The sequence below is a fragment of the Ictalurus punctatus genome, chromosome 10, assembly GCF_001660625.3.
Source record: "Ictalurus punctatus breed USDA103 chromosome 10, Coco_2.0, whole genome shotgun sequence".
NCBI classification, from domain to species: Eukaryota; Metazoa; Chordata; class Actinopteri; order Siluriformes; family Ictaluridae; genus Ictalurus; species Ictalurus punctatus.
In genome coordinates, this window is record NC_030425.2 from 9,069,299 (window position 1) to 9,090,347 (window position 21,049).

Consider the following 21,049-nt stretch of genomic DNA (forward strand, 5'->3'; position numbering starts at 1 on the left):
CGCGATGATAATCAGAAGTACACACGTGGCACTGCTGACCAGAACTAAATGACACAGCGATCTATTTTTGGCCGCATAGCATAATCTTTCAATACTTCAGACCCCACCCCCCCACCCCCGACCCCCGGGGCCAGCATGCTGCCTTTACTCGCAGTCACTCACACTTCAGCTTATACAAAAAGGCTTTGTATAAACATGAAATTTTAAGGGAAAGTCGTTCTCAAAATTCCCCACTCCAAAATAAAACACAGTAGTACTGAGAATATTTTGGAGAGTCCACAAAAACAGTCGGAGTGACGGTAGAAGTGTTAACTAACAGTTCCAACAGGAGATCTGCCTTACTACAGAATTCACCTCCATCCCTGATTACCTGCTGTAGGTGTGTCAGATACTTTGCACAGCATTTTCTAGGACCAATTACTAGTACATGCCTAATGGACAAAAGGCTTATTGTTCTATACAAATGTCAACTTCGACAAAGCTAATCTAATCTGACAACATGAAAGTATGAAGAAACAAATCTTTTTGTGTGTGTAAATTTAGTGATACCACATCTACTAATTGTGCTTACAGATGTTACACTAGAGGATGTCATGCATAAAAACGTGAAGGTAAAAAGAGGGGGGAAAAAAAAGGGAGAGCCAGCCTGGAAAACTGCTGTGCTATGCCTCTGCGCATTCTTTGTTTACGTTTCAGCGGCTCTTCCCCCTCCTGCTCGAGACTGAAAGCCTGGCAGTTTTTCAAAGCCGTAGGTTATGTGGCTCTGACGTCAGCCTGACTGCTGCTTGCAAAATTCTTCACACGAAGTCGCTGCCAAGGAGCAATTCCTCATGGTAGCATGTACAATTTGGCCAGATTTCAACTACAGGAAAAAGTTAAATGGACTTTTCCCGGGTTGTTCTGTGCCGCGACAATGCCTATTAATCCTAACAGGTTTAGACACAGTCAACACAAGTGTAAAAGCAGCTTCCTTAAAAAGGACCATGAGAGGAATAACAATACAAATAAAGTCAAAATAGGATTTTAAAAAAAGTTCAGTATATAGGCAGTTAAAACATAGACGTTGAACATATTAGGGTTTGATTTCTTCATTAGCTGCGTACGTAGTGCGTCATCTCCAAAGCTATGCTGTACACAAGTCCGAGTGTTTCTCTTCATTCTGAGAAATGCACTCAATAATACATGGCGATGAATGAGTCACAGTGACGAGGGTGAAGAACAAGAGCGTAGATCATCTTTTTTCACATCACCGAATGTGATCTGAAATTACACGCACTTTGAATGTGATCGAAGAATTATCGCTTTACAAAGACCTAAAACTTCACACTGGTCACATTCGCGCCATCAAATATTCTACAAGCCAGACAGAAATGCCAGATCAACGACAACGCTACTTTCGGTAGTACATTATGAAGATGAACCGGAAAACACACACAGAGTGTAATCTCTAATTCAGGGCAATGGTGTCGGTCAGCGCTGCCTTCTCCTATCCACCTCAAGCATCAATCTTTAATACGAAAGCCTTTAAATGGGAGCTCACCGTGGACGGATGTGATGAATTTTTAAAGACATGTCTACCTTACTGTCCATCTGGGCTCCATTTGTCCTACTGGGGATATTTACAATACAGAGGAGACATCAAAGGCCATTTCTGCCTCCTCTTTTGCCTCAGGAAGTTTGTGTAATATGAGACTGGGACCAAATAATGGACTATAGGATATATGCTCATTATATGTGTGTGTGTGTGTTGTGTATATATATAAAAAAAAAAAAACACACACACAGCATATATACACGGTATGTGTGTGTCTGTTAAATATATCACATACATACAGGGTCCTCCACTAATATTGGCACCCTTGGTAAATATGAGCAAAGAAAGCTGTGAAAAATTGTCTATTGTTTAACCTTTTGATCTTTTGTTTTAAAATAAATAAATTAAATAAAACAAATCACAAAAATACTTTGCTCTCGTGGATATCAACCAATTGAAAACACAGGCTTATCAAAATAAATAAATAAATATTGGCACCCCTATGAATTCATATGAGAAACATATATTTGAAGTATATTCCCATTAATAAATATTATATTCTAATATAATATAATATAATATAATATTATATAATATAATATAATATATATATATATATATATATATATATATATATATAATTATATATATATATATATATATATATATATATACACATACACACACACACACACACACATACATACATACATACACATATAAATAAATAGATTAGTACACCTGGGTGACTAGGAACAGGAAATTGTTCAACCATGACTTCCTGTTTCACAGGGATATAAATGAGGAAATATATAGGCCAAATTCCCAGTGTGATTCTCATTTCTTATTTGTGCATCCTCATTTCCTTTCCTTGCACCTTAGCTCCTCCCCGATTGGGATGTGAGAGAAGGATGCATGGATGAGATGTGAGGAGAGAAGAATTGAAGAATTGAAGCAAGTCAAACAGAATATCCTCGCTCTTTCAAGCGTCACTTCAAAGCCGTGCTCAGCTGGATGACCTCACTGCGCTGGCTGGATCTGCCGTTATGCTTATGTTTTTGATGTGCCGTTATGTTGTTGAAGCTTGGTTAATAGCAACATTCTTAATAAAGCAAAATGCACTGATAGTATGTGAAATGTCTGGGTTATTCAACAATGAATTAATGAACAATACATAAATTAGTGCACCTTTTGTGCAGCTTTGCCTATCCAAACATGCAAGGATCAGTTAAATACAATACTCATTTTAAGCATATTATTTAATTATATTTCACACAAAATTCCAAAACAACATCAAACTTTTGTTTGAGACTGTGGCAGATGTAAAGGAGGAGGGGAATTTATACGCGTCAGGTTTTTCGACAGGAAACACTTCCGCATAAGATACACCGGTGTATCCTCGCTCTTCTGGAAGCTTCCTCACTCTTCATTCCTCGCAGTGCAATTAGAGGATTGATACGTCCTTCAAGATGGTTGACGTAGATCAATTTCTGGGTCACGGGTTGGAGGATGGAGGAGCGAGGAAACGAGGAAGCATCAGTTTGAGTATAGAGAAGCACCCCTTCAGTCATTCTAAGACCAAGGAATATAGCTGTGATGTGCAGCAAAAGGTTGTTGAGCTTCACAAAACGTGAAGTGTCTATAAGAAAATAGCACAAGCATTGAAAATGCCCATTTCCACCAGGGCAATAATTAAGAAGTTCCAGTCAACTGGAAATGTTATGAATCAACATGGAACTGGACGTGAGTCTATATCGTCTCAATGCACTGTGAAGAGGATGGTTCGAGTGGCCAAAAAATCTCCAAGGATCACAGCTGGAGAATTGCAGAAGTAATATATACATACATACATACATACACACACGCACACACACACATATATATATATATATATATATATGGCTAATAGTCTATATGATTTCCACTATGGGAGAGACTGGTTTTTGCAACTTGACAAGCTGTTTTTTTTTTAATCTCTTTTTTTTTTTTTTTTTGTAGCTGCTGCAAAGTAAATGATAACAGGAACTAACTTGTCTTGCAGGCTTTCCACAACATTCAATGCATAAAACAGAACTATAAACTGTTAAAAAGCACAACGTGTCATTCACTGATAAATGTAAAAGAAAAATTTTTTAATAGTTGTGAGGTCACTGCGGCATAAACGAAACAACACACTTCGGGATGTGCTTTTATAGGAAAAAATGGTCCACTTCAGGCTGGCAACAGCCCTCCACATACACCATCATGGGGCGTGGACTATTTACCTACAACAGCACAACCTTATATTACTTATTTTGTATGCTTTGCTGTTTTAAAGATGGGTAGATTGTTTATTTAAAAAACAAAAAACAAAAAAAAAAGCAGCCATCTAGAAACTTAACACTAGTCTGATTGCAGTCACAAAAGGTTGGAGATTTTTAAAATCCTTTTCAATCCATAAATAAGTTTTAACTTGAGAAGATTTTATGTGGTCTTTCAAGAATCTATATAATAAGAAGTTTCATAATATCTGGGGAGAAAGGGGGGGGGAGCAAGACCCTCCAAACTTGGCTCACAAAAGGCTTCAGCAACAGATCTTTGTTGACTGCAGGCTGGTCAAATTTGTTACTAATTAATAAATCAGTTTCTTTTATTCATTCAGCTACATGGCCAGACCTGATAGTTCTACCAGAAAGCAAACGTCTGATTTGCTGAATTACGGAGTTGCTCATTGGAAGAGCCGATACGCTTCCCCATCTGCACTTTCACCGGATCGCCAAAGACAAGAGCGCTCTGATGTAGATTGTACTGTTTAAGGGCATGCTCGATATAAGTTTCCTCATCTGAGAAGTTGAATTTTGTCACGTCTAGCCAGAGAACATTTGGGCGGGGTTCCAACTGACAGGGGCTGAGAGACCCGCTGGCGAGTAGCGGTAGAGTCTGAGTCCAGAGCGACAGATTATCACTTTCCCTCAGGCACATTCCAAACGGCTTCCACCCTCCTGCCCAAAATAACCTTCAGTGTATTAACCCTTTCCTCTCCAAACACACACAACAGTTCAATGCACATTTAAAACACATTAATATATATATTTTTTAAACAGTGTAACCTTCATCAGACACAACGTAACCTCGATCAGACATGCTTACACAAACAGCCCGATGTGATTATGTAACATTAACGTAATGGACAAGAACATCGCAACTCTATTAACGGTCGCCAAGATTCATACATTCTGGTTGCAGCATGATATGGAGCGCTATCTCCAAAAGCTTAACTGCAGTTCCTCTAGACTGGGCAACTGCCAGTCTTTTGAGAGTTAATCCACGTCATACAACAACAGAACGCTTCAGCACTGAAAACAAACCAAAACAAAAAACCAGCAACTCCTTATGCATTAACTGAAAGCATTTCCCCCCCTTTTCTGTTCCTCCCTGAAAAACTCATTCACTCAAATATACCTCCATTAATATAAAACACAACACGGTAACTTTTTGTGGTCCTTAAATTTTACCCTCCAAAAATTACATTCAAGGGCAAAACAATTAGTGCAGATTAGGGCTGGGGGATAGATCAATATAATCTCGATATCGTAATACATGATATAGTTTTCTGCGATATCGTCCGTATGCTGATTTTTAAAAATATTTTGACACACTTTTAATAATTACAAATGAAATAGTACTGAATGGAAGCCAGTGATTTATTTTACTACAGTTTTGCAGACAGTTTATTAGCTAAATTAAATATTGTGATACGCATTGTGCATCACAGCAATGTCCTCAGGTATTGCGATATGATATTTTTGTCATATCGCCCCAGCCCTGAGTGCAGATCCTAAAATGACGCACTTAACGCGTGTGATTTCAGCACTTGCTGTAAGCCCAAAATACGTTTTTGATTATCTCTATCTAGTAAATAAGCTATAGAGAAAACACTAACTGGGTTTGAGGCATGCTAAGAATGCAAATGCACAGAAATCCTTTTCAGTTCCTCTAATAAAAGCAATGAACCATGAGGTCTTTCAACAGCTGCATAAAAACCAAGAATGAAACTCTCTGGCCAATTTATAGACATTATAATTGCAGTTACAGAAGTGCAAGGTTTTCTATGTGCAAGGTTTCCCCATGTTCTATATTCAGTTTAACACATGGTGTGTACGTGGGACTGTATGTTTTATCAGCCTCAGGATAAGGACCTACTGGAACATGCCTACTAATGTCCACATATCTTAACCTAGGCGACACGTTTAATTTCGGGGTTTAGTATTTGGTTGTTAGTACTCTTGTTCATTTCTAATGGTGAAATCCACTGCAGACTATGAATTTTTTTTTTCCTGTTTGCAATATACGGTTTTAAAAAATTACATTAATGATTTAATCATCCAGAACCTATGGTCTTTAAAAATAAATAAATAAATAAATAAATAAATAAATAAATAAATAAAAAAATCGACAGGAAAAGAAGCATTTCCACCTTTTCAGTTTTAAGGAAAGAACAGTAGGGCGTAATAATATTTCCAGCTGTGCAGTAGGAAACGGCTTGCTGGCATCGGCAAAAAAACACAAAAAAAAAGAAAAGAAAAAAGAAAGAAATTCAGCTTTGAGGTGATTCCGCAGTAAACAGTTACAATATTTTACATTTTACAAAATAACATTTAAAAATAATACGTAGAAAACACGTTCATGACCGACATGAAAATATGCCTCGTTTCTCTTTCTGGCAAAAACCCAAAATATGTTTTTTTTGGTGGCATCTGTAATACTCTAATAGGGGCAGTGGTAACTCAGTGGTTAAGCAAGGCCCTTAACCCTCAACTGCTCAGCTGTATAACAAGATGAATGTAAGTCGCTCTGGATAAGGGTGTTTGGCAAATGCCGTAAATGTAATCCATATAGTTAACTGTTATTAAATATATACTGGACTAATGTTAGCCAAGTCGATCATACATCGATGCATTTTATTTTATATTACTGAAAATATTCTCCACTGACAGCAAGGGTGTCTGCCTCATGAATCTACTAAAGAGCACGTGCCAGTTAATATTGGAGAATTCAAAACACCTACGCAAAATTGTGGAGCTCCTATATGAAACCTGTAAAAGTTGGCGGGTCTAGTAATATAATTAAAATATACTTCAGCTGACATTGTGGCTGTGTAGGACGATAAAAACGTCATCTCTTTCCAACATTTTCCTCAAATTTTAGGCAGATTTCTGAAAATTCAGCAAAAAGAAAATTGCCACATCGTACCTGCCTGAACTGCTCTTCGTAGGTCCAGTCGGTGTGGTCCTGGCCGTGTTGCTGGCCTTGAGAGGGCGGAGCTGGCAAACCCAAGGCCCGCGGTTCAGGTTCAAGCGCTGATCGGGCCTTCAGCATCTGAGAGTGAGGATGGAGCTGACGATGAGGCAGCAGCAGGATGCCTCGGCCCGGGGTGACGGCCTCGCGGCTCATCTGCAGGCCTTCCTCGGCCATGTCCTCATCGTAGTCTTCCTCCATCTCACCCTCGAAGTCATCCTCGTCCCACTTCTGCTTTCTAAAAATGAATTTAAAAATGTAGACTTATGTGTCAGCTCATGCAATCAAAACATCCTAAGAGCCGAGCTGAGTCCTGTACTCTTTATAAAGGTCATGACTAATCCAATACTCAATTTCCATAGGTGGATAAATTCAAGGTGTTTTCATGGTTTAAAAACAGAGTTATGTGAATGACTGCTTTTGCTGAAAGTCCAAGGCCATATTAAACGCTTACGCGGAATTATGTACCTTAAAAAGGCACCAGTCCTTATGATGCCTACCAAAGTGGACAGCCTTTAAACCTGGGAGAATGAACGCTGCTGATTGAAAGCCTCCTCCAGAGTGGAACGGTGGGGAGGGGATAACATTTGAAAACACCCGTAATAAACACCCAATTTTTATTTAGCTTGGCATCTTAGTAACTGTCGGCAATTATGACAATACGTACATTTGCTCCTCCTCGTCAGACCCCATCATGTCTTTGTAATGCTCCTCTCCCTCTTCCTCATCTCCTTCGATTTCATCCTCCTCTCCGCCGGTGCTGTGCTCCGACCTAGGACTGTCCGCCATCGACCGTCTCTGCAGTCCAGCCGCCGCCGCTCTCATGGCAGCCAGAGCCGCTATCTGAGCGCGCTCTGTGTCTGAGGCGGAGCTTAGCTTCAGCTCCTCGCCTGTGGGGGCGGAGCTCTGAAACGAACCCGTCTCCTGCTGTTGCTGCTCCATCTCCATAAGCAGCCTGGCCCTCTGTTGCCTGTGCAAGTTCTCCATAACTGCCTGCAGCTTCATCTCCAGGCAAACAGGACGCTCGGAAATATCGCCTCCTTTGCCCCACTTCACCGCAAAATCGGGTTTCCAGACGCTGGATTTGAACGGACGTGAACGCGTCGAAAGAAAAGCAGCCTCACCGAAGAACTCCTAGAAAACGGCTTCTACTTAAACCTGAGGATTGGTGATTAAGACACGGACCTCTACTACACTACAGGCGGAAGCAGGCTTTAGAGACGAGAAGCTCCCGCTGATGCAGAGCGGCTAGCTCTATCAGAGCCTGGAAAAGAAAGAAAGAAAGAGAGAGAGAGAAACAGAGCATGCATTAATAAAAACGATTATAGAAATTCTCCTCCATCCAATCGCAGTCCTCTTTTATTTCACCTCTTCCACACGGCATATAAGGGGGAACGAGCTCTTTATAAAATCATTCAACTTCACCAGGGCACTACAGATACTAGCTACCATATAGATTAATCATAACAGTTCTACATGAACTATATAGAGGTCAGACATCATACACAGGCGTTACGACATTCCTTAAGAGATCTGCTCTATTACGTTCAAGCTGTCACAAGAACAATAAACAATAAGATTGATTTTCCCCAGCACATGTCAAATTAAAAGTACCCGCTGTAGTCTGTTTTTTTTTTTTTTTAAATTATCATTATTTATAGGTACAATATGTACCAATCCAGTATAAAGAGACAGAACTGGTCTGAAACACGAGAAGGGCATTGAAACGGATGACGTTTTCCGAATGAAGTCCACCGAATCCAGTGTTTTATGACGTGAATGGATGCTGTTGACTGTAATAACAAATTATGCCTGTAAACACAAGGTATTTTAAACTGAAGCGCTTCAGCCTGTCCTTAAATTTCCAAAATCCATCCTGATGCTGTTCTTGTTCCCACCTTGACTTTCCTCTTGAGTATCCTCTTGTACCATCGTTACTGCAACGATCGCATCATCGCTGAAATTTGCAACGTGCTAAGCTTGCACGATATAATAATTTCATCTCTAGTTAATATTCAGTCCCGGGGTGTGTTTTTTTTTGGTGATCGCTTTCAAAAAGTTTTTGTACTTTTTTTTTTTTTTTTTTTTTAAACGGAAAACTACTTGAATTGGCGAAATTGCGATTCCACAAAATAGTTTCTTCGCAGTGATGTTCGTCGGTAAACGAGACCTTTCAGCTGTACTCATGTTCGACGCACGTGAATCGAAGAGCGCTTTGCGATGACGTCACATGACGCGTCCTGGCCAGAATGTGCGCAAAATCTGAGGTAATTTAGAAAAATTGCAAGCTCTTCTGAAGATTGCGGGATTTGCTTGATTGTGCGTTAATTTCTGCGATCGCAAAAATCACGGCATCCTGGAGGGACTGGATATTACACTGCCATGATATTCATTAACGCTAGAATTATAGGTATTACACAGTCCTCCCAATCTTTACACATTCTGCGGCGGAGCGCCGCAATTTGACATCGGAGCATGCTCGTACGAGTCATCACTCGTACTCGAGTACACCGGGTTCAGCAGACCGTTTCCTACCCAATAAAACAGAACACACGACGAGAGAGATAAATCTGGAATGATTTGCGTGAGTGTTTTGAACGCTTTGAAACCAAAATAGTTTCGAAACAAAAAAAACACCTCCAATTTTTGGTCAAAAGAGAGAGAGAGAAAAAAAAACATAAACATTTTGCCTAAAATGATTAAATAGTAAACAGTGAAGTGTAAAGTCTAGCATGTTACTAATAATGTCAATGGTGATGATAATTAAACGGACTTAAGCAGCAGCAGAATAACAAAGAAAATGTAGTCGGCCATGTAGACGTTACACAATCAATTTTTGCAAAATGATGAACTTATATCAAAGATGTACTGTTGTGTTTGTTTATTTATATATTTGTATTTTTTACTGTTTACTACACATGAAAACTATGGCATTTAGTTTCCGAATACACAACCGGTAACATTATTACACCCTCCCATGCTCTACTTAAACCTCTAATGGTGTAATTGTTCATTTTCCTGTATTTATCATGCTGCAGGTTCTTTACTGTTTCCATAAACAAAAATTATCACGATTTTTTCAAAATTGTAAATTCCAAGCGAGAAGGCGGGGAATATAAAAATAAACAAACAAACAAATAAATAAATAAATAGATGGATAGATAAATAAACAATGCCACACAAGTTTTATCTGCTGCACATTAGTTGTTGAGATCATTTTAAAAGCAGGAAATTTTAGGATATCTGTGACTGTATACATTCTGGCTAAATTACATTTCTGAAATATGTCAAATGTGAGATATATATATATATATATATATATATATATATATATATATATATATATATATATATATAGGTCAATAGCACACAATCAGTGGCAATCATTAATTTTGCACCTGAAGCCTGAAAGTCACTTCAATTTTCAGAACCGTGTTTTGGTCATGTCTTAATAATGAGAATATTCATCCAAGTTTGGGCATTATTGACTACGTTTACATGGACAGCTGTAATCTAATTATTGAGCTTATTCTGAATAAGGCAATATTGTGATTAAGGTGTTTACATGAGTCGCTTTTAGGATATTCCTTTCATGTTCCCGTTTTACATGTTATAGATCGATTAACGGCACACGTCATTACGTCCCCACATCATGCCGTCCGACGGTCCCTCCAGAATTTCACGTATCGACATGCAGTTATGGGACCGTATACAGTTTTGGGGTTTTCATATTTAATTTTACGGAAGCTTCGAGTGCGGTTAATCGTTTGTCGTGCTGTACGTGCAAATAGACGACTGCTTGAAGCCGTGCGCTGCGTCCCAAATAACGTACTTACCTACTATATAGTAGCCGAAATGCATGTATTTAGTAAGTAAGTACGCAGTTTGGGACACAGCCCTGCTCAGCCATTTGCCGTCAAACGCTTGAGCGCTGCCGTGTGTGATCGTGTCCTGTCGCAAAATGCGGTGATTGAACTCCCACATGATGTTAATAGTGTGATTAAGGTGTGTACATGTCTGTAATGCGACTAAAACAGGAATACTCCACATGTCTCAGTTCGATTTATTTTTGTTTCACATCCATATTCGATCCTGCCAAGATCTAGCAAATTTTGCGACCGTAGAAATGAACACAAAATCAAAGCAAAAACGCAGCAACAGTCGGAGGAGCTTGCACTTTTACAAAATTAGCGCAGATTTGGGCCAAGATGCATCATGTGACGTTATAGCGCACGTTCAGCCAAATCGCTCTTCAATTCATGCGTGTCGAACGCGGGTACAGCTAAAAAGGTCTCATTTATCAACAAACATCACTGTGAAAGACCGTGCGGCTGCGATTTCGCCAATTCAAGTAGTTCTCAACAACAACAACAAAAAAAACGCAGCAAAAGCAAGCATTTAGAGTCGCAACGACCACAAAACACTCCGCAAAATCCTGTACACACTGCTATTATAGTACATCTAAAACAGTTCTTTAAAAACAGCATCTTATTATCTTTTATCCTTGTTAATCTTGACGTGCAATTACGCGTGGCAAGTTTACTTTTCCAGGAGTCTGTTTGAGACCCAAAACAGTCATGGCTAACAGTTAGCACCCACAAAAACCTTCAAATTTAAATGAATGTTTTAAACACTTCATACACAAGCTAACTAGTGCTCTTTTTGGCACTATATTTTTATTCTTCAGAAGGAGTGTGTGTGTGTGGGGGGGGGGGTTTGTTTTGGTAATCCTGCCATGTTGGACAGAATTTAAGCCAACGGATCTATTGAGAAATAGTGCTAATGTGTCTTCCCATAACACGAGAAAAACACAAAACACACAGATTGTGAGATCCGAGCAAACAGGACAAGTGATAAGCAAAGTGCTAAGGGTCTAATTCCACACATATACAGACCCAAATCCACAGCCCCTGAGCTGCACTACAGTGTACGCGCACACACAACTTAGCAAGACATGTCATTAATGGAAAAATACCAGCATGCAGGACACATTTAATATCACAGGCTTGCACAGAGAAATACTATTTGCCCGGACAGAGACGGCCTTTCTCAGAAAAGCCGCAGAGAGGCGACAAAAATAAGTTTGTAAATGAAGTTCTAATTATGGCATGTGAACATTAAATAAAGAGCGAGTGGCACGGGCTAAATTAGTCACTGAATGTTTACAGTGTTGGCTGGTTTGCAAAAGGCTGACTGTTCTTTGTTTACACCAGTCACTCAGCCCTCCTTTTACGAACAGGATGCTACGTCACAGGCTTTTCGCTGCACGCTTAACCAGAGGGACGTGCTCAGCCGTGAGCGACACAATGACGAGCACAGCCGCAGCAGAGCAGTACAAAGCAGTACAGAAGCGTGAAGGGGAAAAAGAAAAAAACAATCAAACAACATTTAAAAACCCCTTTCATTCACTTCGCTCGGGTGGCAGAAAGCACACAGTAGCTCTTCATATTCCCGCAAGCACTAGCGCTGAGGAAAGTGAAATTCCCACCAGTGAAAAAGCATAAAGTTAGTCATTCAGAGGATTACCGCCACATAACTAGAGTCAACCCCAGAGTCCAGAACCTGGCAAAAATAAAGGCTAATCTGATTCACGTGGCCAGCCATGCATCCATTCAGTAATCTAATTTACACAGATATCATCTTTGGCCATTTTTGGAGGACCCTGGAGTTTGTCCTGAAGCGCTCAGTTGATGGGTGTCGATGGTAGAAGGTACAAACCCATGAAAGAAAGCAAGAAAGAAAGCCAAGTCAAATCTGCAGCACCAAAACAGGGGGGGATCTATCTGCTGCTATCTCTCACACTGTAGCTTCTGGCTATAAACATGTACTACACACACCAAAAAAATTTTAATTCCATGTGCGACTAGTAAGGGCACGTACTACAAGGAAATGGGCTTAAATCAAACAGATACTAATATACTATATAAACATCTTTTTACAGCGTTTTTTCCCCTCTCTCGATGCGATACCTCGCACCCGTACAGTTCCTTTTCTAAATATAAACTTTCACTTAACCAACCAAGTCATTAGAAAACCACTTAAAGATCAGTTTTTTTTTTTAAAGCACCTGCATGTAAATGTAGCTTTTTTTATTATTCAAAATACTTTCATAAAAAGGTTTGAATAATGAGACAAATCAGCATATTGAGATGCACAATTCAACTGGAATTTAAAAACCCCATCTGAATACAGTGATATTATGCAGTATTATTATTATAAACATTGAACTTGACACTGAGAGAAATAAACCCATTTTTCACAGCCTAGAGGGGTAATAATAATGTTTTCACTCTTTTTTTTTCTTCTTTCATTGAGAGGGAAGGTACGGTTACTGTGGTTGACGTGAAAACAATACAATACTGACGTTTCAAATTCCAGTTCTGCCGGCTTGTTGCAATGCAAATGAACCTCTTGCGACAGACTTTAAGCTGCAAACTGAGACTACGCTGCAATCAGAGTAATGAAAGACAGCTAAAACACAGATTAGCATCAGCGCGGGCGGAGACGTCGCGTGTAATTATTGCTGCTCAAAACGGCAGATTTGATATACGTCTGAAAGGCTAGGAAACGCATAAAGCTGTGGTATATGAATATAAAACCATCCTTCATGAATGCTTTTCATTCAAAGATAATTTCACGATGTATGCTCGGAGACTAATATCCCAGAATGTTTATTGAGGAAGCACATGCTTTAGCAATCCATTTCCTTCACGTATGAGGTAAAAGAAGACACTGTTCTACACTGTTGCTAGAGAGAGAGAGAGAGAGAGAGAGAGAGAGAGAGAGAGAGAGAGAGAGAGAGAGAGAGAGAAATAGAGAGAGAGTGATATAGACAGAGAGAGATACAGAGAGAGAGAGAAAGAGAGAGAGAGAGAGAGATAAAGAGAGAGATATAGACAGAGAGATACAGAGAGAGAGAGTGAGAGAGAGAGATAAAGAGAGAGAGAGATAGAGAGATATATATATATATATATATATATATATATATATATATATATATATATATATATATATATATATATATATATATATATATATATATATATGTACATATACATATACAGACAGAGAGAGATACAGAGAGATAGAGAGAGAGACAGAGACAGAGAGAGAGATAAAGAGAGAGAGAGAGACAGATTATATATATATATATATATATATATATATATATATATATATATATATATATATATATATATATATATATATATATATATATACATATACACACAGAGAGAGAGATACAGAGAGAGAGAGAGAGAGATAAAGAGAGAGAGAGAGATAGACAGAGAGATACAGAGAGAGATACAGCGAGAGATACAGAGGGACAGACAGAAAGAAATATATATATATATATATATATATATATATATATATATATATATATATATATATATATATATATATATAGAGAGAGAGAGAGAGAGAGAGAGAGAGAGACAGACAGAGGAAGATATAGACAGAGAGAGAGAGAGAGATACAGACAGAGATAGATATGTTATATATATAAAATTTCCAGCCCGCCTGACTTTTCCTTTATACATCAACAGCGTTGTAAGCGCAGAATGCAACCGCATTTGCCTAAGGAAATTTTTTGCTCCCGAAGAGCAAAAAAAATCACTGCTTACCACCTCGCTGTTTGTTGGCAGGAGGAGAGAGATACCGTGCCAAAACCCTCAAACGTGTGGATTATTTTCGTCACAGCCAAGCCACTTGACTTCCTACCGCAGCAGTAAATCATGCACACACCTTAATCAGCATTAACCTTCTGTCTCAAACATAGATCATCTCGTAATGGTTATTCAGTTAATCAGCTATATATCAGAAGCAAGCAAGCATATACACACACACACACACACAGTTGTGTCTAAACACAGCCTCTGACACCTCCAAGAGCTGCTGGACCAGAAATCTGATGCCCGGTAACATGCCAAGTGGAAACCTGTTCAGCCAGCTTCATTGAGGATTTGCAATCCTTTAAAAAAAACCCAGAAATCAGATTGGCTTGAAGGTAGTTGGCCTTGAACGTAACAGATGGAATGATGTAAAGAACCTCAGGGCAAAAAGCCAAGCACCTACTGTTCTCATGTACTAATTCTTATCACTTTGTAAAACCACACACACACACCACCTGTCTTTCAGAGTGTGTGTGTGGGGTGGGGGGCGGGGGGTGATGGCACTCTCTTGGCTAAGAAACAAATACTACGTAGGCAAGTTTTCTTCCCCAGACGTCGGCTTTATTTGAATAACAAAGTTAGATTAGGCAAAAGTCCCTCAGCCAGTTTTTCAGACAGCGAATCAACAAGATTCTTCATTTGGAAAAATTCTCATACATTGCGGAGTTTCCCCTCAACTGGACCTGTCGAGAGTCTAACCCACAGCTGCAGACAGTCAATTATTCACACTGATAACAATTCAGTTATTATTGTGCATTACAGAAAACCTTTTATACACTCAAATGCCCTGTAGATACTCATTTTTCCTCCGGCTCGGATCTCTCACAGATCGACTTCTCACTTTTGTTTTGAATCACGTTCATATCCCCACAGGTTTCTCAGGAAATGATCGCATGAGGACAGAATGTCCAAACATACAAAATCAGTATCAGGAGTACAGTGTGATACTGCGAAGTCAAACCGAAACCCAAGAACAATTTTTTTGAATATAGAAAAAAGAATAGAGAAAGACGGTTGCTCGTCCCACCGAAAATGTAAAAGCCCAGGTGTAGGCAGAATGAAACGACAGAACGCAGAGAAACTGCAAATCCGCTTACGAGACGTGTTACAAATACAAAGCTAACCCCAGGAACTTGTGATATCTACAGTACTGTGCAAAAGTCTTAGGCACCATATTTTTTATTTTAGTACAAACTTTGTTAGAGATTTTTATATTTTATGACTCCTACATTATCGAGTCAGTACAAAAACTTTTTAGGAGACATTTTTCAGATAAAAAAAATTATGACGTCTGCTGGATTTTGTTGCAAAAATAAGAAGCGAGTGCGACAGTCAAAGTCTCCAGAAGAGCCGGCTCTGGTTCTGCAAGAGGCTCAATAAAACGTCAGTTATTTTCCTTATAAAACTGCACTAATTCTACCTGAGACTCTTTTTTTTTTTTTTAAAGCAAAGGGTCATCACACCAAATATTGCCTTTGTTTCATTTATTACTGTTCTTTATAGTGTTTTTTTAAAACGGAGAAACATTTAATTTCATTATTTTTGTGTGCCTAAGACTTCCGCACAGTACTGTATATTCTGCAGGTTTCGTTGTAACCGCTCTTTGATTTCATTCTTATTAATTTATGCCGATTTGCTTGCTACTACAAAATGCACCATTGATGTTTGACTTATGGCAAACACGTCGCCATTATTAAAAAGGCCACGTCTGACATCTGAATACATTCCACGCATCACTGCATGAACAAGCCTGGTCGAGAGATGTATGCACTTTTAACAAGGCACGCCATTCATTAGACAGCCTTCATTATGCACCCTGGCTCTTAAAGACCTCAACTTGATCTCTAGCCACATGCTCCTAATCCACCGAGATCCAGTCACATACATGAGCCTTGTTTCGCAATTGGTCAGGAACAAAAGACTGCACATATAAACATATTTTCAAACAATAGCACCAACACTGCACCGGTACTCTCTATCGCTATATTTAAAGCAGCTTAGGTCAAAAGCAGTAGAAATGACGAATTGAGTGAACCAGATCACCAAATCTTGACTCAATTATTTTCAGGAGTTATCACATAAGAGATTTGTGACGCATTCGCGATCAGAAATGATAAAAGCAAGTCTAAAAGATGTACATCAGGGCAAATCTGATATCTCTGACGAGGACTTTTCATCAGGAAACAAAAACAAACAACAACAATAATACTGATTGAAACTATGAAAGAATTGAGGAAGGCACTGCTGGACCCAGGGGCAGATTTAGCGATTTGGGGGGCCCTAGACAAACAAACAAATAAATAAATAAATAAAATGGGGAATGGGGCCCTCATTTAAGAGTCTTAACGTCGATATTAAATTTTTCAGTATGTTATTTAGCATTAATAGCAATAATCAGGGACACTGGACTTTCTGGACCAGAGCGGACCACCACACCCAGCCCACAACACGCCTCTCCTGAAGTAAGCACTCTGACGGCATTTTAGCGTATGGATTTTAAGAAGAAAAAAAAAACAGAAATGTACTAGCAAAAAGTTTAAAAAAAAAATTAAAATAAAAAAAAAAAAACCACGTTTCTTAAACATAAGGTTTACGCAGCGTTTTGGGGCCATTAGTTTGCATAACCCGTTGCAATTACCGACCTTTGCCTAATGGTAAAGTCCACCCCTGGCTTGAACCTACTCCAGACCATAAGCCATGATGTGCTGTGTAAACTTAGCAGGAAGTGGGCAAATACAAGTGCTGATGAACACAAAACAAGAAACATTTCCTATATACGCATTCCTAGTTAGTTACAGCAAAGATTGCACAAGAAAAAACAAGGTAGGGCGCAGATTTAGGCACTACATAATGCACATTTTATGACTGGTGTGTACATGTATATATATTTACTAATTGGTGTGTGTGTGCATATATATATATATATATATATATATATATATATATATATATATATATATATATATAACTCATGCAATAAGTAGTGTGTGTGTGTGTGTAAAATTGCCAGAAGTAGGCAGACAGACCACGTGGAGCTCACATACCTTAGGGCTTCCTGACATTCTCTTGTGCTTACGTCAAATTGTTACGACTGTAATATATATATATATATATATATATATATATATATATATATATATATATATATATATATAAAGTATACATAGACGACAGAAACAGGACAGCTTGACATCTCGTCCAGTTATCTCTATATTACACATTTATAGCCTATAGTAATCCCTGTAAGCTAATATCACACGAACTATATACATGTTAAGAAATACGCAAGGTAGTCTATGCTACCCATGTCAAGCTTTTCCCTCATCTAAAACTTCACACTAGGTTTCTTTTCTTCTCCCTCCCCACCGGATGAAAAGTTTATCTTTTTAATCTTTGTGAAAAAGAGTGCAAACTACACCAACAATCAATACTCCACTTCCCCAACCGAATAACCAATGATAAGCGACTTACTAACTACGGACATTACAACTGCGCTAACAAACACCTTTCAACTGTTCTTTTTTTCCAGTCTAAAAGATATCTTACCTCTGAAATGCCCCTGAATTCCTCCATAAAGGGTTGACACGAGGTCTTAATTTTAATATACAGCCGGAGTAAGAGCTTTGTCAGCCGGTTCGCGCTGGCCAAAAGGGCAGGGCTATATAAATATACTGTCCAAAACCGCTTATCGTAGTAAGACGTTGTGTGTTAAAATAGTACACCAGCAAGCCATACAACCTCACGAAACAGCCCGACTACTGTTCAGACACTATTCACTGCCGTGGTGTGTGTGTACATCTTTTCTCCTTTTTTTTTTTTTTTTTTTTTTTTTTTTTTTTTGTACGTAACCATCGCAACCGATCATGCTACTAGGGGTAAACGAGTTCCACACCAGTAGTTAAACAATAACCATATAACAACTGAAATAAATATATAAAGCAACAAGCACGGCTTATTAAACCAGCAAATACACGTATACGGATTTAGGAACTGAAATAAAACCCTTACCAATTCAACTTCCGTTTTGTTTTTCGCACTCTTGGGAACCGGAAGAGACATTCCTGATTTCCCCGTGAAAACGAGGCGCTCGTGACGCGCTTGCGCCTAGTCAATATTTCAACTAGATTGAGATCTACAGTTTAACGTCTTCACCTCTACGTACCACGCTAACACAAGGTTAATTCGGTTTGATTTGAACATACGAGGTAATTTGGTCGTATTGAGGCATCTTTGACTAATCTGAGGTGTGTCCTCAGCCGTTGCGTCAAATCATTGGTTGACATACAGCATTTAGATGCAAATTCCAAACTTGTGAATCAGACGAGGCCGGCCTTGTCAGCTTGATCACTTAGGGAACGTCTGCGAATGACAGGTTTTGTTGAATGCGGGAAGGAAAAAGGACTGTCTGCGTAATTGCTATTTAAGAAGGTTTAATTGTCTCCCATACAAAACAGCAACCCGTAGTGCTGCGGGTCAAACCAGTGGCTTGGAGATTTTCTGTGATGTGTGGCACGGTTATAATTAACGTTTTATAGTAGAGCTGGAATTTAGTGACGTTCCCTAAATGTTTCCTGCTGTCAGCAGCATTCGTGCTGAAGTGGAAAGGAACCTTGTCAATTTTGTTAAGTAATCCTGATATAATCAATATATTTTATTACATTTACTTAATATTTGCTAAAAAGTAGGATAAATTATGGGAATTTGGCTCAATATGATTTTGGCGCTTACTGATTCTCATTTAGATATATGGCAGGTCAACATTAATTTCATTAAAAAAATAATTAATTTCACAATTTGACAAATATTGCAAACAAATGCAGAATCTAAATGCTTGATTCTGATCTGTATAGGCTTTTTGTAACACAATTAATATGCATTAACCCTCTACCCTAACCCTCATGAATTAGTACTTTCAAATAAAAAAATGTTCTAATGAATTTTTATTACTTGAATTAGTTTTAGGGAGGCGTAGTTAGTAAATTGTTGCCCTATGGCAACAATGTGCAGTGGTGGAAAGTATCATATAGTCAAAAATAACATAAAATGTATGAAATTAATTTACTGTATTTTCCAGACTATAAGTTGCAGAGTTTGTTCTCATCTAGTAAGCACGTAAAAGTTATATCTTCTGTTTTGGGTGAAGTATCTGTTTAATTATTTCTCTTGAATTCTTAATTCTCTTTCTGGGAGCATAAAATGTAGAAAATAAGTTGCAATGAAACTACAACAGTTTTTCTTACTTTGAATGTTAAAAAAAAAGAAATATACTATTAGAGAAGCCGAGTGTCTTTTTTGCAGTGTAGGCCTTTTTCAATTCATGACTACCGCAGTTCCATTATCACATGATGTCATATGGCAACAATGACATTTTAACATTTTACAAAATACTCAAAATATATAAACTTGTTTAAATGACAAAAATATATGTTACCTTTTTCCTTGAAGTAGCTGCCTAAATATTGATGATGACCTTCACTATGCCATGTGGTTGCAGAAAAGGAAGTGCTGGTCATGTGCCATGGCATTTTTTTTGTTATCTCAAAGTTAAAGCCCCCCCCCCCCCCCCTTTTCCAGTTACAATGGAAAATAGTAGAAATTGGAGATAAATTAATTGTTTCCATATGGCAACACCATGCAGTAAAGGGCTAAAGTGCATGTATGTGTGTGAAGAGTAATAATGAACTACCACAACATAAAAGTGGTGTTGAGTAGAACTGTTTATCAGATATCACTCACTCACTATCAGTAACCGTGTTTTCCTGGTCAGGGTTATGGTGGATCTGATGTCAATCCCAGGAATACTGTCCATGACGAGGGAATACATCCAGTCCATCACACAGCACTATGTACACACATTCTCACTCTCATTCACACTTTGGGGCAATTCATCTTAGCCAATCCACCTAATGGCACGAGGAAACCCAAATGGACATGGAGAGAACATGCACAGAAACTCCACACAGACAGTAACCCAAGCTCGGGATAATTTACACAGAAATGCAAATATTTTAATCAGGATAAATAAATAAATGTTTTGCTTTTATTTTTTTAACAGAAATATATTTGATTCAACAGAAACTATTTATATATTTTTTTCCTTATTCATACATGTTTGCTTATTTCTGTGTGTTTTAGTTCAACTTTAATATTGCTTTATTTCATTTTACTTATAGTTGGTGATTCGGTGCTGTTATTGTACTTTTTCATTGCCATCAGAGGTTGTTGGTTTTATGGCACCACCTACTGGAGAGTGAAACCATCCAGACTTCAGTGCTGGACTGTGCTGGGAGAAACACCCCTAACAGATAAAGTTGGAGAAATGAAACAGACAAGATTTATTTGACTAATAAATCATAGATTTTATAATACTAATAAACTGTATATTTAAAGCCAATTAGAAAAGACCAGCATGCGCTACTCGTGTTTTCTAAACATCTAAACAGTCGAGTTCATGAACAAGTGTAAACGAATAAAAATGATCTAGTTCCGCACAGAAATAAAATAAATACACACTGAAATCATACTAAAGATGGGCATAAAACAGTCAACACAGCAGCTTTCA

The 21,049-nt window shown here is 38.4% G+C and overlaps 1 protein-coding gene across 3 annotated transcripts in view; it reads right to left on the reverse strand.

Moving 5' to 3' along the window:
• arid3a (AT rich interactive domain 3A (BRIGHT-like)) overlaps positions 1–18,775 on the reverse strand; it is a 37,490-nt gene extending 18,715 nt beyond the window's left edge. The window contains exons 1-3 of one of the 3 annotated variants that reach the window (XM_017478325.3): positions 18,496–18,775; positions 7,479–8,075; positions 6,767–7,049 (exon numbers count right to left, since the gene is read on the reverse strand). In XM_017478325.3, the coding sequence (XP_017333814.2) occupies positions 6,767–7,049; positions 7,479–7,816 (621 nt within the window). In that variant the 5' untranslated portion in view covers positions 7,817–8,075; positions 18,496–18,775. Of the gene's footprint in view, positions 1–6,766; positions 7,050–7,478; positions 8,076–18,033 lie in introns of all 3 variants that reach the window. The other 2 variants (XM_017478322.3, XM_017478323.3) reach the window with 2 other exon arrangements.
• Between the last annotated feature and the right edge of the window lie 2,274 nt (positions 18,776–21,049).